Raw genomic sequence first — 18,910 nt, forward strand, 5'->3', positions numbered from 1 at the left:
CACAGCCCTCTTCAGATGACGCCACAGATTTTCAATCGGATTCAGGTCTGGGCTCTGGCTGGGCCATTCCAAAACTTTAGTCTTCTTCTGGTGAAGCCATTCCTTTGTTGATTTGGATGTGTGCTTTGGGTCGTTGTCATGCTGAAAGATGAGGTTCCTCTTCATGTTCAGCTTTCTAGCAGAAGCCTGCAGGTTTTGTGCCAATATTGACTGGTATTTGGAACTGTTCATAATTCCCTCTACCTTGACTAAGGCCCCTGTTCCAGCTGAAGAAAAACGGCCCCAAACCAAGATGCTGCCACCACCATGCTTCACGGTGGGTATGGTGTTCTTTTGGTGATGTGCAGTGTTGTTTTTGCACCAAACATAAGTTTTGGAATTATGACCAAAAAGTTCCACCTTGGGTTCATAAGAGCATAATACATTTCCCCACATGCTTTTGGGAGACTAAAAGATTTCATTTTTTTTTTTCAATTGTGTTGTACAGTTTATAGGTCACATTAAAGGTGGAAAAAGTTCTGAAATGTTTTATCTTTGTCTCATTTTTCTACATCACAGAAACCTCATATTTTAACAGGGGTGTGTGGACTTTTTATATCCATTGTAGCTTAAATCAGGAGGTTCATTGGAGGAGCTAAGGGTTCAAGGTTCAGCAGAAGTCAAGGCATAAGGCAGGGTTGTCCAATCACAAAGGGTGCTGTCCAGCATCTCTGGTAGCTCAGCGAGAAGAGTCATTGCCAGATACAACAGAGGTCCCAGGTTCAAATCCAGGCCCTGACAGTCTGTAAAGCTTCTCCTGAGATGTCAAGGACTGAAGAAATGATGGGGTCGATCATTGCAAGGAAGACATTGAGCTGGTTAGTCGGAAAAATGGAAGGAAGACAAAAGAGCAGATACCTCCAACTGCTCGCCATCTGGAGATGAAACACTTGATGGTGATGGAGCGGAATATTTCCATTATGAGTTTTTTTGAGTATGGCCCTACGTGCTACTAGTAGACAGATGTAAGTCCAGTGTGACTCGAAAATAAATCTGTCTGGTTGGGTCAAACCAGACTGACGTGTCCCATTGCCGTGGCTAAACAGCATAAGGATAGGGTCCTTGGAGTATCAACCATGCGTGACCTCATAGAAGAAAAAAAAGCTACTTGATCCCAATAGTCAGAGTTGACTGCGTACCTCCAGAAACAATGCGTAAGAGAGGACCTGGATGCACCATGTAATTTCATTGAGTGTTGTTTTACCAATTTGATTGGTGGGTTATCATGGGCACCACATCCCTCATGTTACCAAAAATAGAGAATGTTTATTTATTTTAGTGGGATTTTTTTGGTGCCCCCCCCCCAAATAACAGAACCTTTCTTTTTTTTTTCCATAAAGTTCAGGTAGATTCTTGACATATATTAAACTATAGATCCGTCTTACTTTGTATTCTTTGCAAACATGAACAAAGTTTACACTCAACAAGTATCTTGGTGGGCCTCCTTACTGTATCCTGATGGTGTATCTCTACATTATCTACATGTCAGGCAGTTATAAAGTAAAAAAGAGAAGTCTCATGGTAGCAAAGAGAAAATAGCAGTTAGTGGAGGGAGGACTTGTGTCTGTTTCCAGAGACAACCTAGAGTGAAGCCAGTGACATCTGTATCTGACTGTAGATTCTGTTCATTTGGTGGAGAGGGGCGAACTCCTGCCATTAGGTTCCTCTTTGTCTTATCCAGCTTGCCATGCCTTTCCACCATGGTGATATCTATGGAGTTGAAGATCCTACAAGACAAGATGATGGCGACTTGTTGGCTGGTCCAGCTCTGAGAACTGAATTCCATGGACTGTTTTAATTCACAAACTGCGGTCCGTAGAGGTCAGTTCTCCAGCTTGGCTGCCGCCCACCACAACACTATGGAGAAGAAGACGTCTCTGTTACTGTCCTGTCTCTTATCCAGTCTGGCGTTCCTCTGTATTCCAGACACTGAGAAATGGTTTACACAAGGGTGTTATGATTGAACCTTTCAAAAGAAAAAAGGACCTAAATGAATCACGTAACGTGACTTGGGGGGGGGGGGGGAACGATTTCTCCATCTATAAAAAAAAAAAAAAGACTAATAGGTACAGTGCCTATAAACATGGCATCGGTGTAGTTTTGGAAATACTACAATTTGTTTTAAATCAAATTTGCATCTGATGGTGTCTCGGGCCTTTGCCAGAAACATGTTCAGTTAAAGGGGAACGTAACTGTATCCGAGCACCACAAAAAAAACAAAAGGCATTGTAATTAAATTTTTATATTCTGAGCAAACGTCCCCATCCATGCATGTCTCCATACTTTATTTTGTTGAGAAATGGCTTTGAAATCCACCCCCTAGCATTTCCAGCTGCAGCCATCTTGAGTAAGGGCAGATGGATCATGTAGCATTTACTTCCTGGAATCTATCTCCCCTTAGCTTAGGCATGCAGCCTGGGGTTGGGGTATGCTTAGTTGAGAGAGCCCCTCCTCCAGAAGAAAGGAATAAAAAAAAAGCCTAGGAAGACTCCTGGGATGTAAATTTTTTTTTAATATACCGTATTTATCGGCGTATAATACGCACTTTTTTCCCCCTAAAATCATGGGAGCATGTTATATGACGATCCCCCACTGTTGCTAGGGCTTTCTGCCGCTATCTGTGTATATCAGTGTATATCTTCGGCCGTTTTCTGCGCCTTTCAGAAAATAGACGAGAGCGGCCGAGTGTGGCAGCAGAAAATAGCAGAGAACAGCCGAGTGCGGCAGAAAAGAGCGGAGAACGGCCGAGTGCGGCAGAAAATAGCAGAGAACGGCCGAGTGCGGCAGAAAATAGCGGAGAACGGCCGAGTGCGGCAGAAAATAGCGGAGAACGGCCGAGTGCGGCAGAAAATAGCGGAGAACGGCCGAGTGCGGCAGAAAATAGCGGAGAACGGCCGAGTGCGGCAGAAAATAGCGGAGAGCGGCCGAGTGCGGCAGAAAATAGCGGAGAGCGGCCGAGTGCGGCAGAAAATAGCGGAGAGCGGCCGAGTGCGGCAGAAAATAGCGGAGAGCGGCCGAGTGCGGCAGAAAAGAGCGGAGAGCGGCCGAGTGCGGCAGAAAAGAGCGGAGAACGGCCGCGTGCGGCAGAAAAGAGCGGAGAACGACCGCGTGCGGCAGAAAAGAGCGGAGAACGGCCGCGTGCGGCAGAAAAGAGCGGAGAACGGCCGCGTGCGGCAGAAAAGAGCGGAGAACGGCCGCGTGCGGCAGAAAAGAGCGGAGAACGGCCGCGTGCGGCAGAAAAGAGCGGAGAACGGCCGCGTGCGGCCTAAAAGAGCGGAGAACGGCCGAGAAGAGCCGAGAGCAGCCGCGTGCGGCCGAAAAGAGCCGAGAGCGCCCGAAAAGAGCCGAGAACGGCCGAAAAGAGCCGAGAACGGCCGAGTGCGGCCGAAAATACCCGAAAGCCACCGAGAACTACCGGCGCCATTTTTAAACGGCAAATGACTGACAAGGCTGCAATGGAAGGCTGCAAATGACACTGATAAGGCTGCATTGATGGGCATTTAAATGTAAGTTTTTTTCCTTCCCTCCTAAAAGTTTTTTTTCTTTTAAATTCCCTCCTAAACTTGGGGTGCGTGTTATACGCCGGCGCGTGTTATACGCCGATAAATACAGTACCTTCCTATCTTTTTATTAATGCTAACAGCAAAAGGATTAAAATAGTTGGCGTTGATTGAGTTTAGTTCTACTTTTCAGTGGACCTTTACCTGGATTATGAAAAATATAATAAAGGCACCTATAAAAAAAACTTTATAAAATGGCAATTGAAAAAGACATATTCACTTTTAATTGTTTTGTTACTTTGAATACCTTAGCATGTTTATGTTCAGCGCTCCTATGCCTCTGTGCAGGCAGAGGATTATCTCCCTCCACTGAGTCTGGCTGCAGCCATTTTAACTGTGGGCAGCTGAAGCTGCTGCCTGTTGACTTCCTGGATTTACACAGACACACCTCCAGCTCCGCAGCTCTCATTAGCCCTCTTATGGCTCACGCCACCTACCTTACTAGAAAACTCTCATGAGAGCGAGTGAGAGAGAGCTGTGCATGATGTCATAAGCCTAGACTAATGACAAGATGAGAAACATGAAGTGAGCTGTATAAGGTATTTACAGGCATAAAAAAAAAATGTTTTACTATCCAAAGTTAAAACAATAAGAGCAGAAGATTTAATAGATGGAAAGATGAAAAAATTACTGAAGTTCCGCTTTAAAGAGCACTAAGGGTCCCACTCTGCAGCTACAACTATTTCTTGCAGCGGCGATCATGTTTAATTCTAAACTGGTAACCTGTAAAGGCTTTTAAAGCATCGCCTATGAAGAGTTTCAGGTACCTTAGTTTGTCGCCATTTGATCTTGACAGATTTTGTCTATTTACTCGGTGAAATATAATCTTTTATATTTTACCCCAAAAAATGGGTATTATATTGCGTTTGTGTTTGTGCACTAAAATGCATTTATGTGTACTTCTTTTTGAAAATTTGCATTTGATAAATGATTCCGTAAATATCATGTAACATAAGAAATTGCCATAACCGCTATTTTATTCTCCATGGCCTCTGTTTTCAGATAATATGTAATGTTTAGGTGTTTTATGCAATTTTCGAGCAAAAAAAAAAAAATGCAAATTTTTACATATATGTGAAAAATGTAAAAAATAAAATTGCCCCAGTAGATAAGTGTTTTTTTAGAGCGTTTTTATTTATTTATTTTGTGCAGCAGCCCTAGAGACACCTGGGTAGTGGGTCTTGGTCAGAACAGAAAATTAGGGAGATTACTTAAAACAAATAGGCTACCATCACTGGGCTCACCTTTTGAAAATGCTAGTTGCTTGGATGATTGCACTACACTACAGGGAGGGGTGATGTGAAGGGGGTCAGAGGGCACAGTACACTGCTATGGGCGGGGGGGGGGGCACAGGACACTACGGGGGGGTGTGATGTGAAGGGGGCAGGGGGCACGGGACACTACAGGGAGGGGTAATGTGAAGGGGGCAGGGGGCACAGTACACTGCTATGGGCAGGGGGGGCACACAACACCACAGGGGGGTGATGTGAAGGGGGGAAGAGGGCACAGTACACTACTATGGGCAGGGAGGGCACAGGACACTACAGGGGGGTCATGTAAACGGGGGCAGAGGGCACAGTGCACTGCTATGGGCAGGGGGGGCACACAACACTACAGGGGGGGATGTGAAGGGGGGAAGAGGGCACAGTACACTGCTATGGGCAGGGTGGGCACAGGACACTAAAGGGGGTGATGTGAAGGGAGGCAGGGGGCACGGTCCACTACAGGGAGGGATAATGTGAAGGGGGCAGAGGGCACAGTACACTGCTATGGGCAGGGGGGGCACAGGACACTACAGGGGGGTGATGTGAAGGGGGCAGAGGGCACAGTACACTGCTATGGGTGGGGGGGGATTGGGCACAGGACACTACAGGGAGGGGTAATGTGACCGGGGTAGAGGTCACGGTACACTGCTATGGGCGGGGGGGGGTGATGTGAAGGGACACTGCTATGGGTGGGGCACAGGACGCTACAGTGTGAGGGAATGTGATGTGAAGTAGAAAAAGGGAAAGAGGAAACTACAGTTGGGGAGGTGATGTGAAGGGGGCATGGGACCAGGGCTGGTGCAAGAATTTTTGACACCTTAGGCGAAACCTCATTTGCCCCCCCCCCCCTTATTGGCTCCGCCGATGACCCTTTGCAATATGTGACCCACCTGACCATTATACACACACTGACACATACACTGACCTACCTGACCATTACACATACACTGACCTACCTGACCATTACACATACACTAACCTACCTACCTGACAATTACACACACACACTGACCTACCTACCTGACACACACACTGACCTACCTGACCATTACACATACACCTACCTACCTGACACACAGTGACCTACCTGACCATTACACACACACTGACCTACCTACCTGACACAGTGACCGACCTGCCTGCCATACACTGACCTACCTGACCATTACACACGCACACTGACCTACCTACCTGACACATACACTGACCTACCTACCTGAAACATGCACTTACCTACCTGACCATTACACATACACTGACCTACCTACCTGACTCCTATTTCCTGCACTACTCACCCCCCCCCCCCCCCATCACTCACACACAGCTCGATGTAGATGGGGAGTATCCACCCTCCTCCTTACCGCTGCTTCATCGACCATCACATCCGGGGCTCTCCTCAGCGCTGGGCGGGCAGTGTTGCGCTGGTGTCTCCACTGGCTGTGAGGTCAGCTGACAGACGATGCTCCGATCTCCACTGAGCCCCTCCGGTGCACACACACAGACACAGAGCGCCGCTCCAGATGGACAGGCTGGAGCAAAGGAGTCCCGAAGCGGTGCTGTGAGCTTTCTCTCTGTGAAGAGAGCAAGGGAACAGCTTGGTGCTCAGCGGGACACATTGGGGAATTGGAGGCATGCAGATGTGTTCCTGGGACAGAGGCCGTGGCTGTGCCCTGGGGGGTAGTGCGCCCTAGGCGGCTGCCTACTCCGCCTAGTGGCAGCAACGGGCTTGCATGGGTCACTGCCATGGGGGCAGAGTACACTACATTGGGGGGGGGGGGTTGTAAAGAGGGGCAGAGAACACTGCTTTGGGGGGCACAGTGCACTATTTTTGGGGGGGGGCGGCACAGGACATTACGGGGGGGGGGGGGGGTTGATGTGAAAGGGGCAGAAAACACTGCTATGAGGAGAGGGAGCAGTGGACACTACTGTGAGGGTAGGGGGTTGGAGGGGCACAGGACACTATTGGGGCCTAATGGTTATTTTTATTTTTTTTAAAGGGTGTCGCCCCCCCCCCCCCCCCCAATTTCCTTGGGATCTTTGATTTCCTCCGTGTTGTCTGGGTAGATCTCAGCCTCTGAAAGGTTGCCCACCCCTGCTGTAGATGCTTGCCATTCCAGATGATGGAGGTTGTAATTGGTGATTTTAGGATTTATATGTCTGTTTGTTTGTTTTCAGACCGCGCCTTGCCGTTTAATTCCAGTCCATTTGGCCATGCCAATACATGATGCTGGATTCCTGCTATCGCTCTTTAAATGCATGATGTTGGGTAGCAAGATTCCTATATCTTTCCCATTAGCGCCACCATGTGGTCCTTTTCCATAAAGCTACCTGTAGTTTTGTATGTTTTTTTTTTTTTTTCTGCTGCTAAGTTTAAAGTTATGTCTTGTAGGCTTCAAAAGTGGTTATTCTGGAAGAACTGGGGGCTCATTTTGGTCTACGAGCTCAGGTAACATGAACATTTTTGTATATTCTATTAACCAATGCTGACTGTGTGTGCTTCTGTGACTTCTCAATAAACGGTTTAGCCTTTTAGCCTCCTGTTCTGTTTTAACTGAAATTTGCCATCTTGTTTTTTGTGTTTATTTTTTTTTTTCAAATAACAGTGCTGCCTGCTTTAACCCCTTGATCCTCACACTAGCGAGCTACACTTGCATGCATTGCACATTGGTGTGGGGTGCGTGCAGAGGGGTGATAGGTTTTATGTCTTGCAGCAGCCATAACGTGTACACCCCCACCCGCTGCCTTTGCTGCTAAACAGGGTCTAATTTCAGGGGCAGTAAAAGTGTGGCTCAACCCCAGCATTTTTTTAGCCCCCCCCCCCCACGAGCTCATGTGCGAACGAGCCCCAAGATCAACAGGTACGCCACAAACGGAGGTTAAAATAATAATCTTTCTTTTTTTAAATGGCCATCAGGAACAATTTCTAAGCTGACATGTTTGCACAGTGCAGTTCTATGCTGACCTGTTTAGCATCAGGCACAGCATAGTTCTATTCTGACATGTTTAGCACCAGGCACAGCGCAGTTTTTTCTGACACGTTTAGTACTAGGCACAGTGCAGTTCTATTTTGACGTGTTTAGCATCAGGCACAGTGAAGTTTCATTACTGACACGTTTGCACCAGGCACAGAGCAGTTCTATTCTGGCACGTTTAGTACCAGGAACGGAGCAGTTCTAATGTGACGTGTTTAGCACCAGGCACAGTTCTAATCTGACATGTTTAGCACCAGGCACAGCGCAGTTCCACACTGATGCGTTTAGCACCAGGCCCAGCACAGTTCTGTCCTGACACATTTAGTACCAGGCACATCGCAGTTCTATTCTGACACGTTTAGTACCAGGCATGGCACAGTTCCAAACTGACACGTTTAGCACCAGGCATTGCACTTTTCCAAATTGGCACATTTAGCAATGCACAGTGCAGTTCCTTTCTGACACGTTTAGTACTAGGCACAGAGCAGTTCTATTTTGGCATGTTTAGTACTAGGCACAGCGCAGTTCTTTTCTGACACGTTTAGTACCAGGAACAGCACACCGCAGTTCTATTCTGATGCATTTAGTAGCAGGCACAGTGCAGTTCTTTTCTGACACGTTTAGTACCAGGCACAGCGCAGTTCTATTCTGATGCATTTAGTACCAGGCACAGCACAGTTCTTTGCTGACACGTTTAGTACCAGGCAAAGCACAGTTCTATTTTGATGCGTTTAATACCAGGCACAGTGCTTTTTCCAGAAAAGGAATTACTGTGCCTAGCCCGAAACGCTACTAGGACACAGAATAGAGTTTGTGTGTGCTGGCTATTTTATTAAGGGAATAATATTATTTTACATCTCATGTGCCTGTTGGTGGTGCAATTGATTGCTTGGTGGAGATGAGCCGAGCCAACACCTGAGATGTTACTATGGAGTGTGGAGCGGCATGTGTTGTGTTTAGTCTGATCTCTCTGCTTCCATTATTCTTATCTTACCAGGACGCAATCAGCAGAATACACGATCTATTGGCTGACGGCTCTATCACAGGTCAGTAAATTCTCCTGATAATATACACCTAAACATTTTTGACTGCAGTCACTGGAAAAATGAGAAATACATGAAAAAAAGTTCTTTCTCCCAGACAAAGCTCCACTCACACTTCATTAGATTCATTGGTGCACAGGTGAGACATACAGGGTCTAAAAGAGTCATTAAAGAGAACCTGGCATCAAAAAATCATCACGTTGCGGTCTTTTTGCCCCCTACGTGATGAAAAAAAGTTAAAGGGGACCTCCACCCTAAAGTGGAAGGTCCGCTCATCGGAACCCTCCCTGCCTCCGGTGCCAATTGGCGCCTTTCAGGGGAGAGGGGGGTGCAGATACCTGTATAATCCAGGTATCTGCACCCACTTCTGGGACAAGCTAACCGCAGATGCCCTAACTCCCCAACCCCCCCCCCCCCCCCCCGTTGTGTTCCGGGAAACGCACAGTTCCCAAGACACAATGGGGAACAGAGGAGACGTGCAGCGCATCTCGCGCATGTGCAGTACGGAACCGGGCAGTGAAGCCGCAAACGCTTCACTTCCCGATTCCCTGGCAGAGGATGGCAGCGGGGGCAGCTGAGAGACGAGCGATTGCTCATCATCTGCTGCCGGCATCGCTGGACCCTGGAACAGGTAAGTGTCCATTTATTAAAAGTCAGCAGCTGCAGTATTTGTAGCTGCTGACTTTTAATATTTTTTTTATTTTGTAAGGAGGGCGGGGTTGTGATAGGGAATTGACAAGTTAAAAGAAGAGGAGAGAGGAGCTGGGCCAGCATAAACAGTAATTCGACACTCACAAAGAAGCCGAGAGCTGTGATGTAAGGAGGGTGGTGGTTGTGATAGAGAATTGACTAAGGAGGAGCTAGGCCAGCATAAACAGTAAGTAGACACTCCCAAAGGAGGCGCGAGCTATGATGTAAGGAGGGCGGAGGTTGCGCTAGAGAATTGACCAGCCATATTTTTTTCTTCAACAAGTGCATAAAAGGCTATGCAGGAAGGTGGGGGGGGGGGAGGATGGAGGAGCTGGGTTAGCACAGAGAGTAATTGGAAATTTTCGGTAGAGGAGAGTGCTATGACATGCAAGGGAGGTGTGCTAGAAAACGCATTATAAACCTAAACAAAAAGAGTTAGTTTGCCGCTCAGGTCCCTGTATCCTAATCCAGTGGACTTGCACTATGGGTGCTAGCTTGGGCTCTTCCTGGCTCTATGTGTTGAAACTGAAACAGAAAGATCCCGAATGACGCACTCCAAACAAACACGTTAGTCATGCATGTAAACATAGCCTCAGCCTAGTTCCTTCCAGGCTACACATCCGACGTGTTTCGTCTGACTTGATGAAACGTGTCGGCATGTGGTTTGGACGAAGCTAGGCTGAGGCTGCTTTTACCTGCATGGTTATCAGGTTTCTTTGAAGTGTGCCAATCGGGATCCTTATCTTTTAATTAGAAAACTGATTAGTCACACTTTCAAACAATTTCTTAATTGGAGACAAGGGTCTCTTTAATTGCATAGGCAATGCCCACCAGTAAGAGTCGGGGATTGTTTCATGCCTGTGGTTCTGTATTTGTCTGCAGGTGTGATCGACGACAGAGGAAAGTTCATCTACATCACGGCAGAGGAGATGACAGCCGTCGCCCAGTTCATCCGCCAGAGAGGACGTGTCTCCATCACCGAGCTGGCCCAGGCCACCAACAAACTCATCAACCTGAACCCCGAGCCCAGCCCCGTCCCCCTCCAAGTATCATAAACCCAACAAATATATTCTAAAGACTTTATTTTGTTATAAGCCAGCTCTTTGCAGTGTGCAGCTGTCCAGCTCCCAGGGAACTTTGAGTCTCAGTGCCGTTGCTGGTGATGCATGCTGGGACTTGAAGTTTCCTGACAGTTCATTGGGTCAGTTCTTCCAGAAATTACATTAGATTTTGCCAGCTTCTGGTGATTTGGTTAATTTTACATCTCAGAGTCCCCAGCGGTGACATTTCTACACGAGACCCCTAGCCGCAGCAGCAACCATTACAACGGAGGCTCATACTGCGTTTAAAAAAAAGAAAGAAAAATGCAACTGCAGAAGTGAGACTGTGTTGGATTTGTAATGCTAGTGAGAAATTCATCAGCTGAAATGTAATCCTTGGTTAAACTGAATCTTAAAGCAGAAATCCAGCCAAATAACTAAATAAACATTTGAAATACACTATGTGAACTGTGCTTCCTGGCAAATGGTGTGTAAAGACACTTTTGTAATTACACAGCCTATTGCTGCCCACTGCCGCCGTGGTTACATCTGTATTCATTATTGCAGCTTTCTTGCTTCCTGTGTCAGCTGTTTGGTCATTAAAATTGAACTTTAAATTAAAAGAAAATCGCATCAGGTAGGTTTTTAACCCACCCACCCCGGCGTCCCTTCAAACAGTTTGGAATGCCCAGGGGCTGGACAAATCGGAAATCATCTGATTACTTGTCACAGTGTGAAGAGGAGAGAAAGCCACAGATGCCGCACATCGTCAAAATTCGACAGTCACTGGAGTAAAATCGGCCTCTGTTCAGGCCCTGCCCCAAGGCGTTTCGTCCTTCCCCATGCATGGGGCAAAACGCGCTGGGCGGAACAGGGCCTACACGGAACTGGGCTGAGGCTGAATTTATTCCAGTGACTGTCGGATGTGTGCAGTATCTAGAACTTCTTTCTCTCCTCATACTGCATACATTGAGCCAGGGTGGTGACACCTATATTCATTGTTGCAGCTTTCTCGCTTCCTGTTTCACCTGTCTGGTCACTAAAGTGGAACTTTAAATAATTAAAAAAAAATATTATATCACATAGGTTTTTAACCCCTTCCCAACCACTACAGCAGCCCTTTAAAAAGTTTGGAAAGCCCAAGGAAGGATTGGGGATCATGTGACCATTGTTACAGTTTGAAGAGCAGAGAGATCCCCAGATGCTGCACACCGTCAAAATCTGACAGTCACTGCAGTAAAATCGACCTCAGCCCGGTTTTGTCCAGACCTTGCACCCACTGCATTTTGCCCCGTGAATGGGACGAAACGCGTTGGGACACATGGCCTGGACGGAGCCAGACTGAGGCTGCTTTTATTCCAGTGTCTGATGGATTTTGCCAGTGTGTGGCATCTGTTGCTTTCTCTCCTGTTCATACTGCATATATTGAGACAGGACGGGCTCTCCACTGGTCTGCACTGTCAGTGCGAGTTGCCGGTCTTGGATGCACAGGAGCCCCCACAGTTTTTTGGGCACGGATTCACTGTCACAGTGGTCATGTGATCAGAAACAAGTCCCTCCGGCTGCTGACCTTCATCTTTGTCTTAACTCGATCTACTGATATTTACCTTGGTCTTAGCTCGGTCTTCTAATCTTTACCTTGGTCTTAGCTCAGTCTACTGATCTTTACCTTGGTTTTAGCTCAGTCTACTGATCTTTACCTTGGTCTTAGCTCAGTCTACTGATCTTTAACTTGGTCTTAGCTCAGTCTACTGATCTTTAACTTGGTCTTAGCTCAGTCTACTGATCTTTACCTTGGTCTTAGCTCAGTCTACTGATCTTTACCTTGGTCTTAGCTCAGTCTACTGATCTTTACCTTGGTCTTAGCTCAGTCTACTGATCTTTACCTTGGTCTTAGCTCAATCTACTGCTCTTTACCTTCATCTTAGCTTGGTCTACTGATCTTTTCCTTCTTATTAGCTCAGTCTTCTGATCTTTACCTTGATCTTAGCTCAGTCTACTGATCTTTACCTTCATCTTAGCTTGGTCTACTGATCTTTTCCTTCTTATTAGCTTGTCTACTGATCTTTTCCTTCTTATTAGCTCGTCTACTGATCTTTACCTTCATCTTGGCTCGGTCTACCGATCTTTACCTTCATCTTGGCTCAGTCTACTGATCTTTACCTTCATCTTGGCTCAGTCTACTGATCTTTACCTTCATCTTGGCTCAGTCTACTGATCTTTACCTTCATCTTGGCTCAGTCTACTGATCTTTACCATCATCTTAGCTTGGTCTACTGATCTTTACCTTGGTGATAGTTCAGTCTTTGTGCTGAGAGAGCTCACTGAGCACGATCTCATCACATAAACATCGGCCAACCAGCGACACATGTGGGTGTAAAGAACTCCCTTTTGACACTGCACATATGTGTTGGATGGTTGTAAATGGATTAGCACAGAAGAGGCATACTATGTCTTTTCGGCATCAAGGTTTCTTACCTGCCTTTCCGCACACACAGCTCAATGTACAATTTCGGCAGGTGCTAAAATGAATGAACTCCTGTAGTGAGTGACATTGTCTCTGGTTAATCAAAATGGTCAGAGATCAGAACTCTTAAGAAAACCGGCCGAGGATGTCCGCAGATGACGAGGGAGCTCCAGGACAACACAGCATAGGAGTGGAGGGGAATGATCTCTATTTCCCTGTTGATTCTCACCCAGGGCTCCTCATGCAAACTGCCTGAAGAACTCCTGTCTGAGACCAGTGGTTGAAAACATGTAACATTGCCACACTGCAAATAAACTGAACCGGATTGGCTCACATTGTGGCATCTCCCACTCCTAGGAGTTGTAAGAATACTGTCATGTGTGGATACATGCACTTTAATGCCATGTATGACTTCCCGCACTCACCATAGGCCCCCATAGCTTGTTAGCTGGAGATTAGCTTTGTTTATCATTGTGCTTTGGGCTGAATGCGGAGAGCACACAGGGGGACCGGAGTGGAGTACGGCAACAAGTGCCATCTGCAGCTCAGTGAATTCACAAGATGCCATTATACTGTATCCTCTGCATGCATCAGTCTAATGTATCTGCACTCTTTCTGTAGGCAATGCCGGGTGAAAGACTATTTAAGGCCTTAGCAAGTTATGGGAACCTACTGAGCATTTTGCTACCCCAGATACAGGAGGTGTGAGGGGGGGGGGGGGGGGGGTACCTGTGAGATTAGAAGAGAACCTGTCTCCAGACCTTTAATTTCAACAAAACTATTCCCTTAAGATTTTATGTTCTTTTCCTGTGTAAGCCTCCCCTTTTAGGTGCCGCCATCTTGGATGTGATGTCGGCAGCCCCAGCAGACTCAGAGCTTTCAATCTATAACAGCCTTTCTCAACCCTTTTACCCTAGAGCAGCTCCTTGATTTGTGGCTGATTCACCTCCTATTTGGTGATGCTTGCATAGGTTTGGGGTCAATGCCATTTGACAGGCCAGCAGCAAGACACAACTGTCTTTTTAGCTGTCTGTAGTTTTAGCATTCTGACCACCACTATAAGGGTTCCATTCTTCCTATTGACCCCCAGTGTAAGGAACATTCTTCCCACTGACCACCAATTTATGGGACATTCTTCCCACTGACCCCCAATGTAAAGAGAATTCTTCCCACTGACCACCAATGATATGGACATTCTTCCCACTGATCAACAATGTAAGGAACGATCTTCCCATTGACTACCAGTGTAAGGAGCTCTTCCCACTGACCACCAATGTAAGGATCATTCTTCCCACTGACCACCAATGTAAGGATCATTCTTCCCACTGACCACCAATGTAAGGATCATTCTTCCCACTGACCACCAATGTAAGGATCATTCTTCCCACTGACCACCAATGTAAGGATCATTCTTCCCACTGACCACCAATGTAAGGATCATTCTTCCCACTGATCACCAATGTAAGGATCATTCTTCCCACTGATCACCAATGTAAGGATCATTCTTCCCACTGATCACCAATGTAAGGATCATCCTTCCCACTGACCACCAATGTAAGGATCATTCTTCCCACTGATCACCAATGTAAGGATCATTCTTCCCACTGATCACCAATGTAAGGAACATTCTTCCCACTGACCACCAATGTAAGTAGCATTCTTCCCACTGATCACCAATGTAAGGATTATTCTTCCCACTGATCACCAATATAAGGATCATTCTTCCCACTGATCACCAATGTAAGGATCATTATTCCCACTGATCCCCAATATAAAGAGAATTCTTCCCATGACCACCAATGATGGGGACATTCTTCCCATTGACTATCAGTGTAAGGAGCTCTGTCCATCAATGTAAGGAACATTCTTCCCAAGGACCTCTGATGAATTGGTTAAAGCAGGGGTTCCTTGAGACCTGAAAATTATTTTAAGGGTTCCTCTAGTGAAATAAAGGATGCCCTACAGAAACAATTGAAAATTTAAAGTTTTCGGGAAACCCCTGGTAAAAAACAGTTTATCAAGGATCGAAGGGGAAAAATGGCCTCTACATTGATGGTCAGAAGAAAATCGTAGTAGGGTTGTGCTCAGAATATCATCACTAAAGGTTGTTGGTGCCACGACTCTGACAAGTGGCCTTTGCCTTGGAACTTTTCAGGCAACAGCAGCTCAGGGACTCCTAGGATTCCATGGAACCCTGGATGAGAATAACTGCTTCATAGTATTCCCCTTTACTCTGCTGGCAGCTACAAAAAAAGGGTGAGCAGCTGGGCCAGCACAGAGAGTAAATTAGATAATCCCAAAAGAGGAGGACTATTCTGTGAAGGAGGGAGGGAGATGTGCTAAGGAATTGACTTCTCATCATTTCTAGCAAATTCAAAAGCACGTCACAAATCAATAAAAATGTATTTATGGAAAGGAAAACACTGCAAGGAAGCATTTGAAATACTGTAATGAGGGGAGGGGCAGAGGAGCTGGGCCAGCACAGCAAAGTACATTTAGATACTTCTAGCAGAGGAGAAGGCTAAGCAAGTTCAAAGCCACATTGCAAGAGAAAAAAAAGGATAATTTACGATAGGAGAACACTGCAAATAGGCATTTTATCATGCTTGAATTTTCTGTGCTTTTCCCTGCAATTTCCTAAATTGGTGACGGGGTCTAGAGCAGGGGTCTCAAACTGGCAGTCCTCCAGCTGTTTTGCGAAACTACAAGTCCCATCATGCATCTGCCTGTGGGAGTCATGCTGTCAGCCTTGCAATGCCTCATGGGACTTGTAGTTTCCGCAGCAGCTGGGGGGCCGCCAGTTTGAGACCCCTGATCTAAAGTGTACTAATCCTTTAACCAATACGCAAAGGTGTCCTTATAATTGCCTGGGGTTCTGCTTCATAGTCTGAAGACTGTCCTGTGTTCGGTGGAGGGCGGGTGTAAAGATTTGATAACCAATAAAAGTCTCTATTTCCAATTTACACTCAGTGGTCTTTTATGTGTCTTTCTTTTTATGGCTGCACAGATTACATTTGTGATGAGGGGGTCTGTATTATGGAAGGGGTGTTGGGTGAAGACCTTGTGATTTGCACAGCCTGTAGTGTTGTGTGTGTGTTTTTATACAGTGCATCTGTTAAGTATTCACAGCGCTTCACTTTTTCCACATTTTGTTATGTTACAGCCTTATTCCAAAATGGATTCAATTAATTTATTTCCTCAAAATTCTACAAACAATACAAGTTTGTTTGAAATCTTTGCAATCTGATTGTTGGAGGAGAAGGCCTGGCTCGCAGTCTCGGCTCTAATTCATCCCAAAGGTGTTATATCGGGTTGAGGTCAGGACTCTGTACAGGCCAGTCAAGTTCCTCCACCCCAAACTCGCTCATCCATGTCTTTATGGACCTTTGTGCACTGGTGTGCAGTCATGTTGGAACAGGAAGGGACCATCCCCAAACTGTTCCCACAAAGTTGGGAGCATGAAATTGTCCAAATTGTCTTGGTATGCTGACACCTTAATGCCCCGTACACACGATCGGACATTCCGACAACAAAATCCATTGGATTTTTTCCAACAGATTTTGCCCGAAACTTGTGTTTCATACACCCGGTCGGACAAAGCTGTTGGGAAAATCTGATCGTTCGGAACGTGATGACGTTCGTTCGTTATAACGGGACTACGTTGAGGCTAGTAGCCAATAGCTTTGGTCTCCTAATTTGATCTGCGCATGTCCGATTGGAATTCTCTACAAACGATCGGGAAAAGTCAGATCGGATTTTTTTGACAGAAAATTTGAGATCCTGCTCTCAAATTTTTTCCGTAGGAATTTCCGACGTAAAAAGTCCGATAGAGCCCACACACGATCGGATTTTCCGACAATATAATCCGATCGGACCTTTTCCGTCAGAATTTCCGACCGTGTGTACAAGACATAAGAGTTCCCTTCACTGGAATTGAGGGGCCAAGTCCAACCCCTGAAAAACAACCCCACACCATAATCCCCCCATCTACCAAATAATTTGGACCAGTGTACAAAGCAAGGTCCATAAAGACATGGAAGAGCAAGTTTGGGATGGAGGAACTTGACTGGCCTGCACAAAGTCCTGACCTCAACCCGATAGAACACCTTTGGGATGAATTAGAGCGGAGACTGCGAGCCAGGGCTTCTCGTCCAACATCAGTGCCTGACCTCAAAAATGCGCTTCTGGAAGAATGGTCAAACATCCCCATAGACACACTCCTAAACCTTGTGGACGGCCTTCCCAGAAGAGTTGAAGCCGTTAGAGTTGCAAAGGGTGGGCCAACTCAATATTGAACCCTACAGACTAAGACTGGGATGCCATTAAAGCTCATGTGTGTGTGTAAAGGCAGGCGTCCCAATACTTTTGATAATATATTGTACTTTGCAAATACAATCTCATAGAGGCATGTTGTATGAAAATTATTTGTAGTATTTTTTTTATGACTATAGTGAAAATATATATAGTCAATTATTTTAAACTTTAGGTGGCTGAGGGGTTAGCACCTCTGCCTTGCATCACTGGGGTCCTTGGCTCAAGTCCCACCCAGGACAGTATTTGCATTCTGTTTGCATATTCTCCCTCCTTTGTAGACTAATAGGATTGTGTCTAAATTGGTCCTAAATTTGTGTGTGTGTGTGAGAGGGACCTTAAATTGTAAGCATCGTGAGGGCAGAGGCTTCTGTGAATGTACAATATGTAGCAAGCACTGTGTAAATGTTCTGCTCTATATAAATACATGTAATAAATAAATACAAGTGACCAAAAACTGATATAAATTTACAATTACCGGTAATCTTATGGTATACGAGGCGCATCACTGCCATCTAGTGGAGAATTTCAATAATACTTTCCATGTTTAAAATCGACTCGTGCATTGATGATGTGCAACAAAAACAGCAGAGCACATTTTGTTTCTTTCAGAAATGTCTGTTGCATAGGTCCATGCAAAAATAATCAAAAACAAATTATATATATATATATATATATATACACATATATATATATATATATATATATATATATATATACACACACACAGTATCTCACAAAAGTGAGTACACCCCTTACATTTTTGTAAATATTTTATTATATCTTTTCATGTGACAACACTGAAGAAATGACACTTTGCTACAATGTAAAGCAGTGAGTGTACAGCTTGTATAACAGTGTAAATTTGCTCTCCAGTCAAAACAACTCAACACACAGCCATTAATGTCTAAACCGCTGGCAACAAAAGTGAGTACACCCCTAAGCGAAAATGTCCGCATTGGGCCCAAAGTGTCAATATTTTGTGTGACCACCATTATTTTCCAGTACTGCCTTAACCCTCTTGGGCATGGAGTTCACCAGAGCCTCACAGGTTGCCACTGGAGTCCTCTTCCACTCCTCCATGATGAGATCACAGAGCTGGTGGATGTTAGAGACCTTGCGCTCCTCCACCTTCCATTTGAGGATGCCCCACAGATGCTCAATAGGGTTTAGGTCTAGAGACATGTTTGGCCAGTCCATCACCTTTACCCTCAGCTTCTTTAGCAAGGCAGTGGTCATCTTGGAGGTGTGTTTGGGGTCATTATCATGTTGGAATACTTCCCTGCGGCCCAGTCTGAAGGGAGGGGATCATTCTCTGCTTCAGGATGTTGCAGTACATGTTGCCATTCATGGTTCCCTCAATGAACTGTAGCAATGAAAGTGTACATCAGATACACTTTCTGCACAAGGAAAAAAACACTTCCTGACCGCCTCATGCACATATATTGCGGCAGAAAGGCACTTACAGGCAGAATCACGTACCTGTACGTTGCCCTTTAAGAGGCAGGTTGCAGGCACGCCCA

General features: G+C 45.9%; 1 protein-coding gene across 1 annotated transcript in view; it reads left to right on the top strand.

Annotated features, from left to right (window-relative positions):
• Window positions 1-16,039, top strand: part of DDRGK1 (DDRGK domain containing 1) — a 141,416-nt gene extending 125,377 nt beyond the window's left edge. The window contains exons 7-9 of the mRNA XM_077478043.1: window positions 7,254-7,310; window positions 8,834-8,882; window positions 10,452-16,039. Of these exons, the coding sequence (XP_077334169.1) occupies window positions 7,254-7,310; window positions 8,834-8,882; window positions 10,452-10,624 (279 nt within the window). The 3' untranslated portion in view covers window positions 10,625-16,039. The remainder of the gene's footprint in view (window positions 1-7,253; window positions 7,311-8,833; window positions 8,883-10,451) is intronic.
• The last annotated feature ends 2,871 nt before the right edge of the window (window positions 16,040-18,910 follow it).

Source organism: Lithobates pipiens, unplaced genomic scaffold (assembly GCF_037356315.1).
Source record: "Lithobates pipiens isolate NorthernLeopardFrog02 unplaced genomic scaffold, aLitPip1_a1.2 Scaffold_13, whole genome shotgun sequence".
In the NCBI taxonomy this organism is placed as follows: Eukaryota; Metazoa; Chordata; class Amphibia; order Anura; family Ranidae; genus Lithobates; species Lithobates pipiens.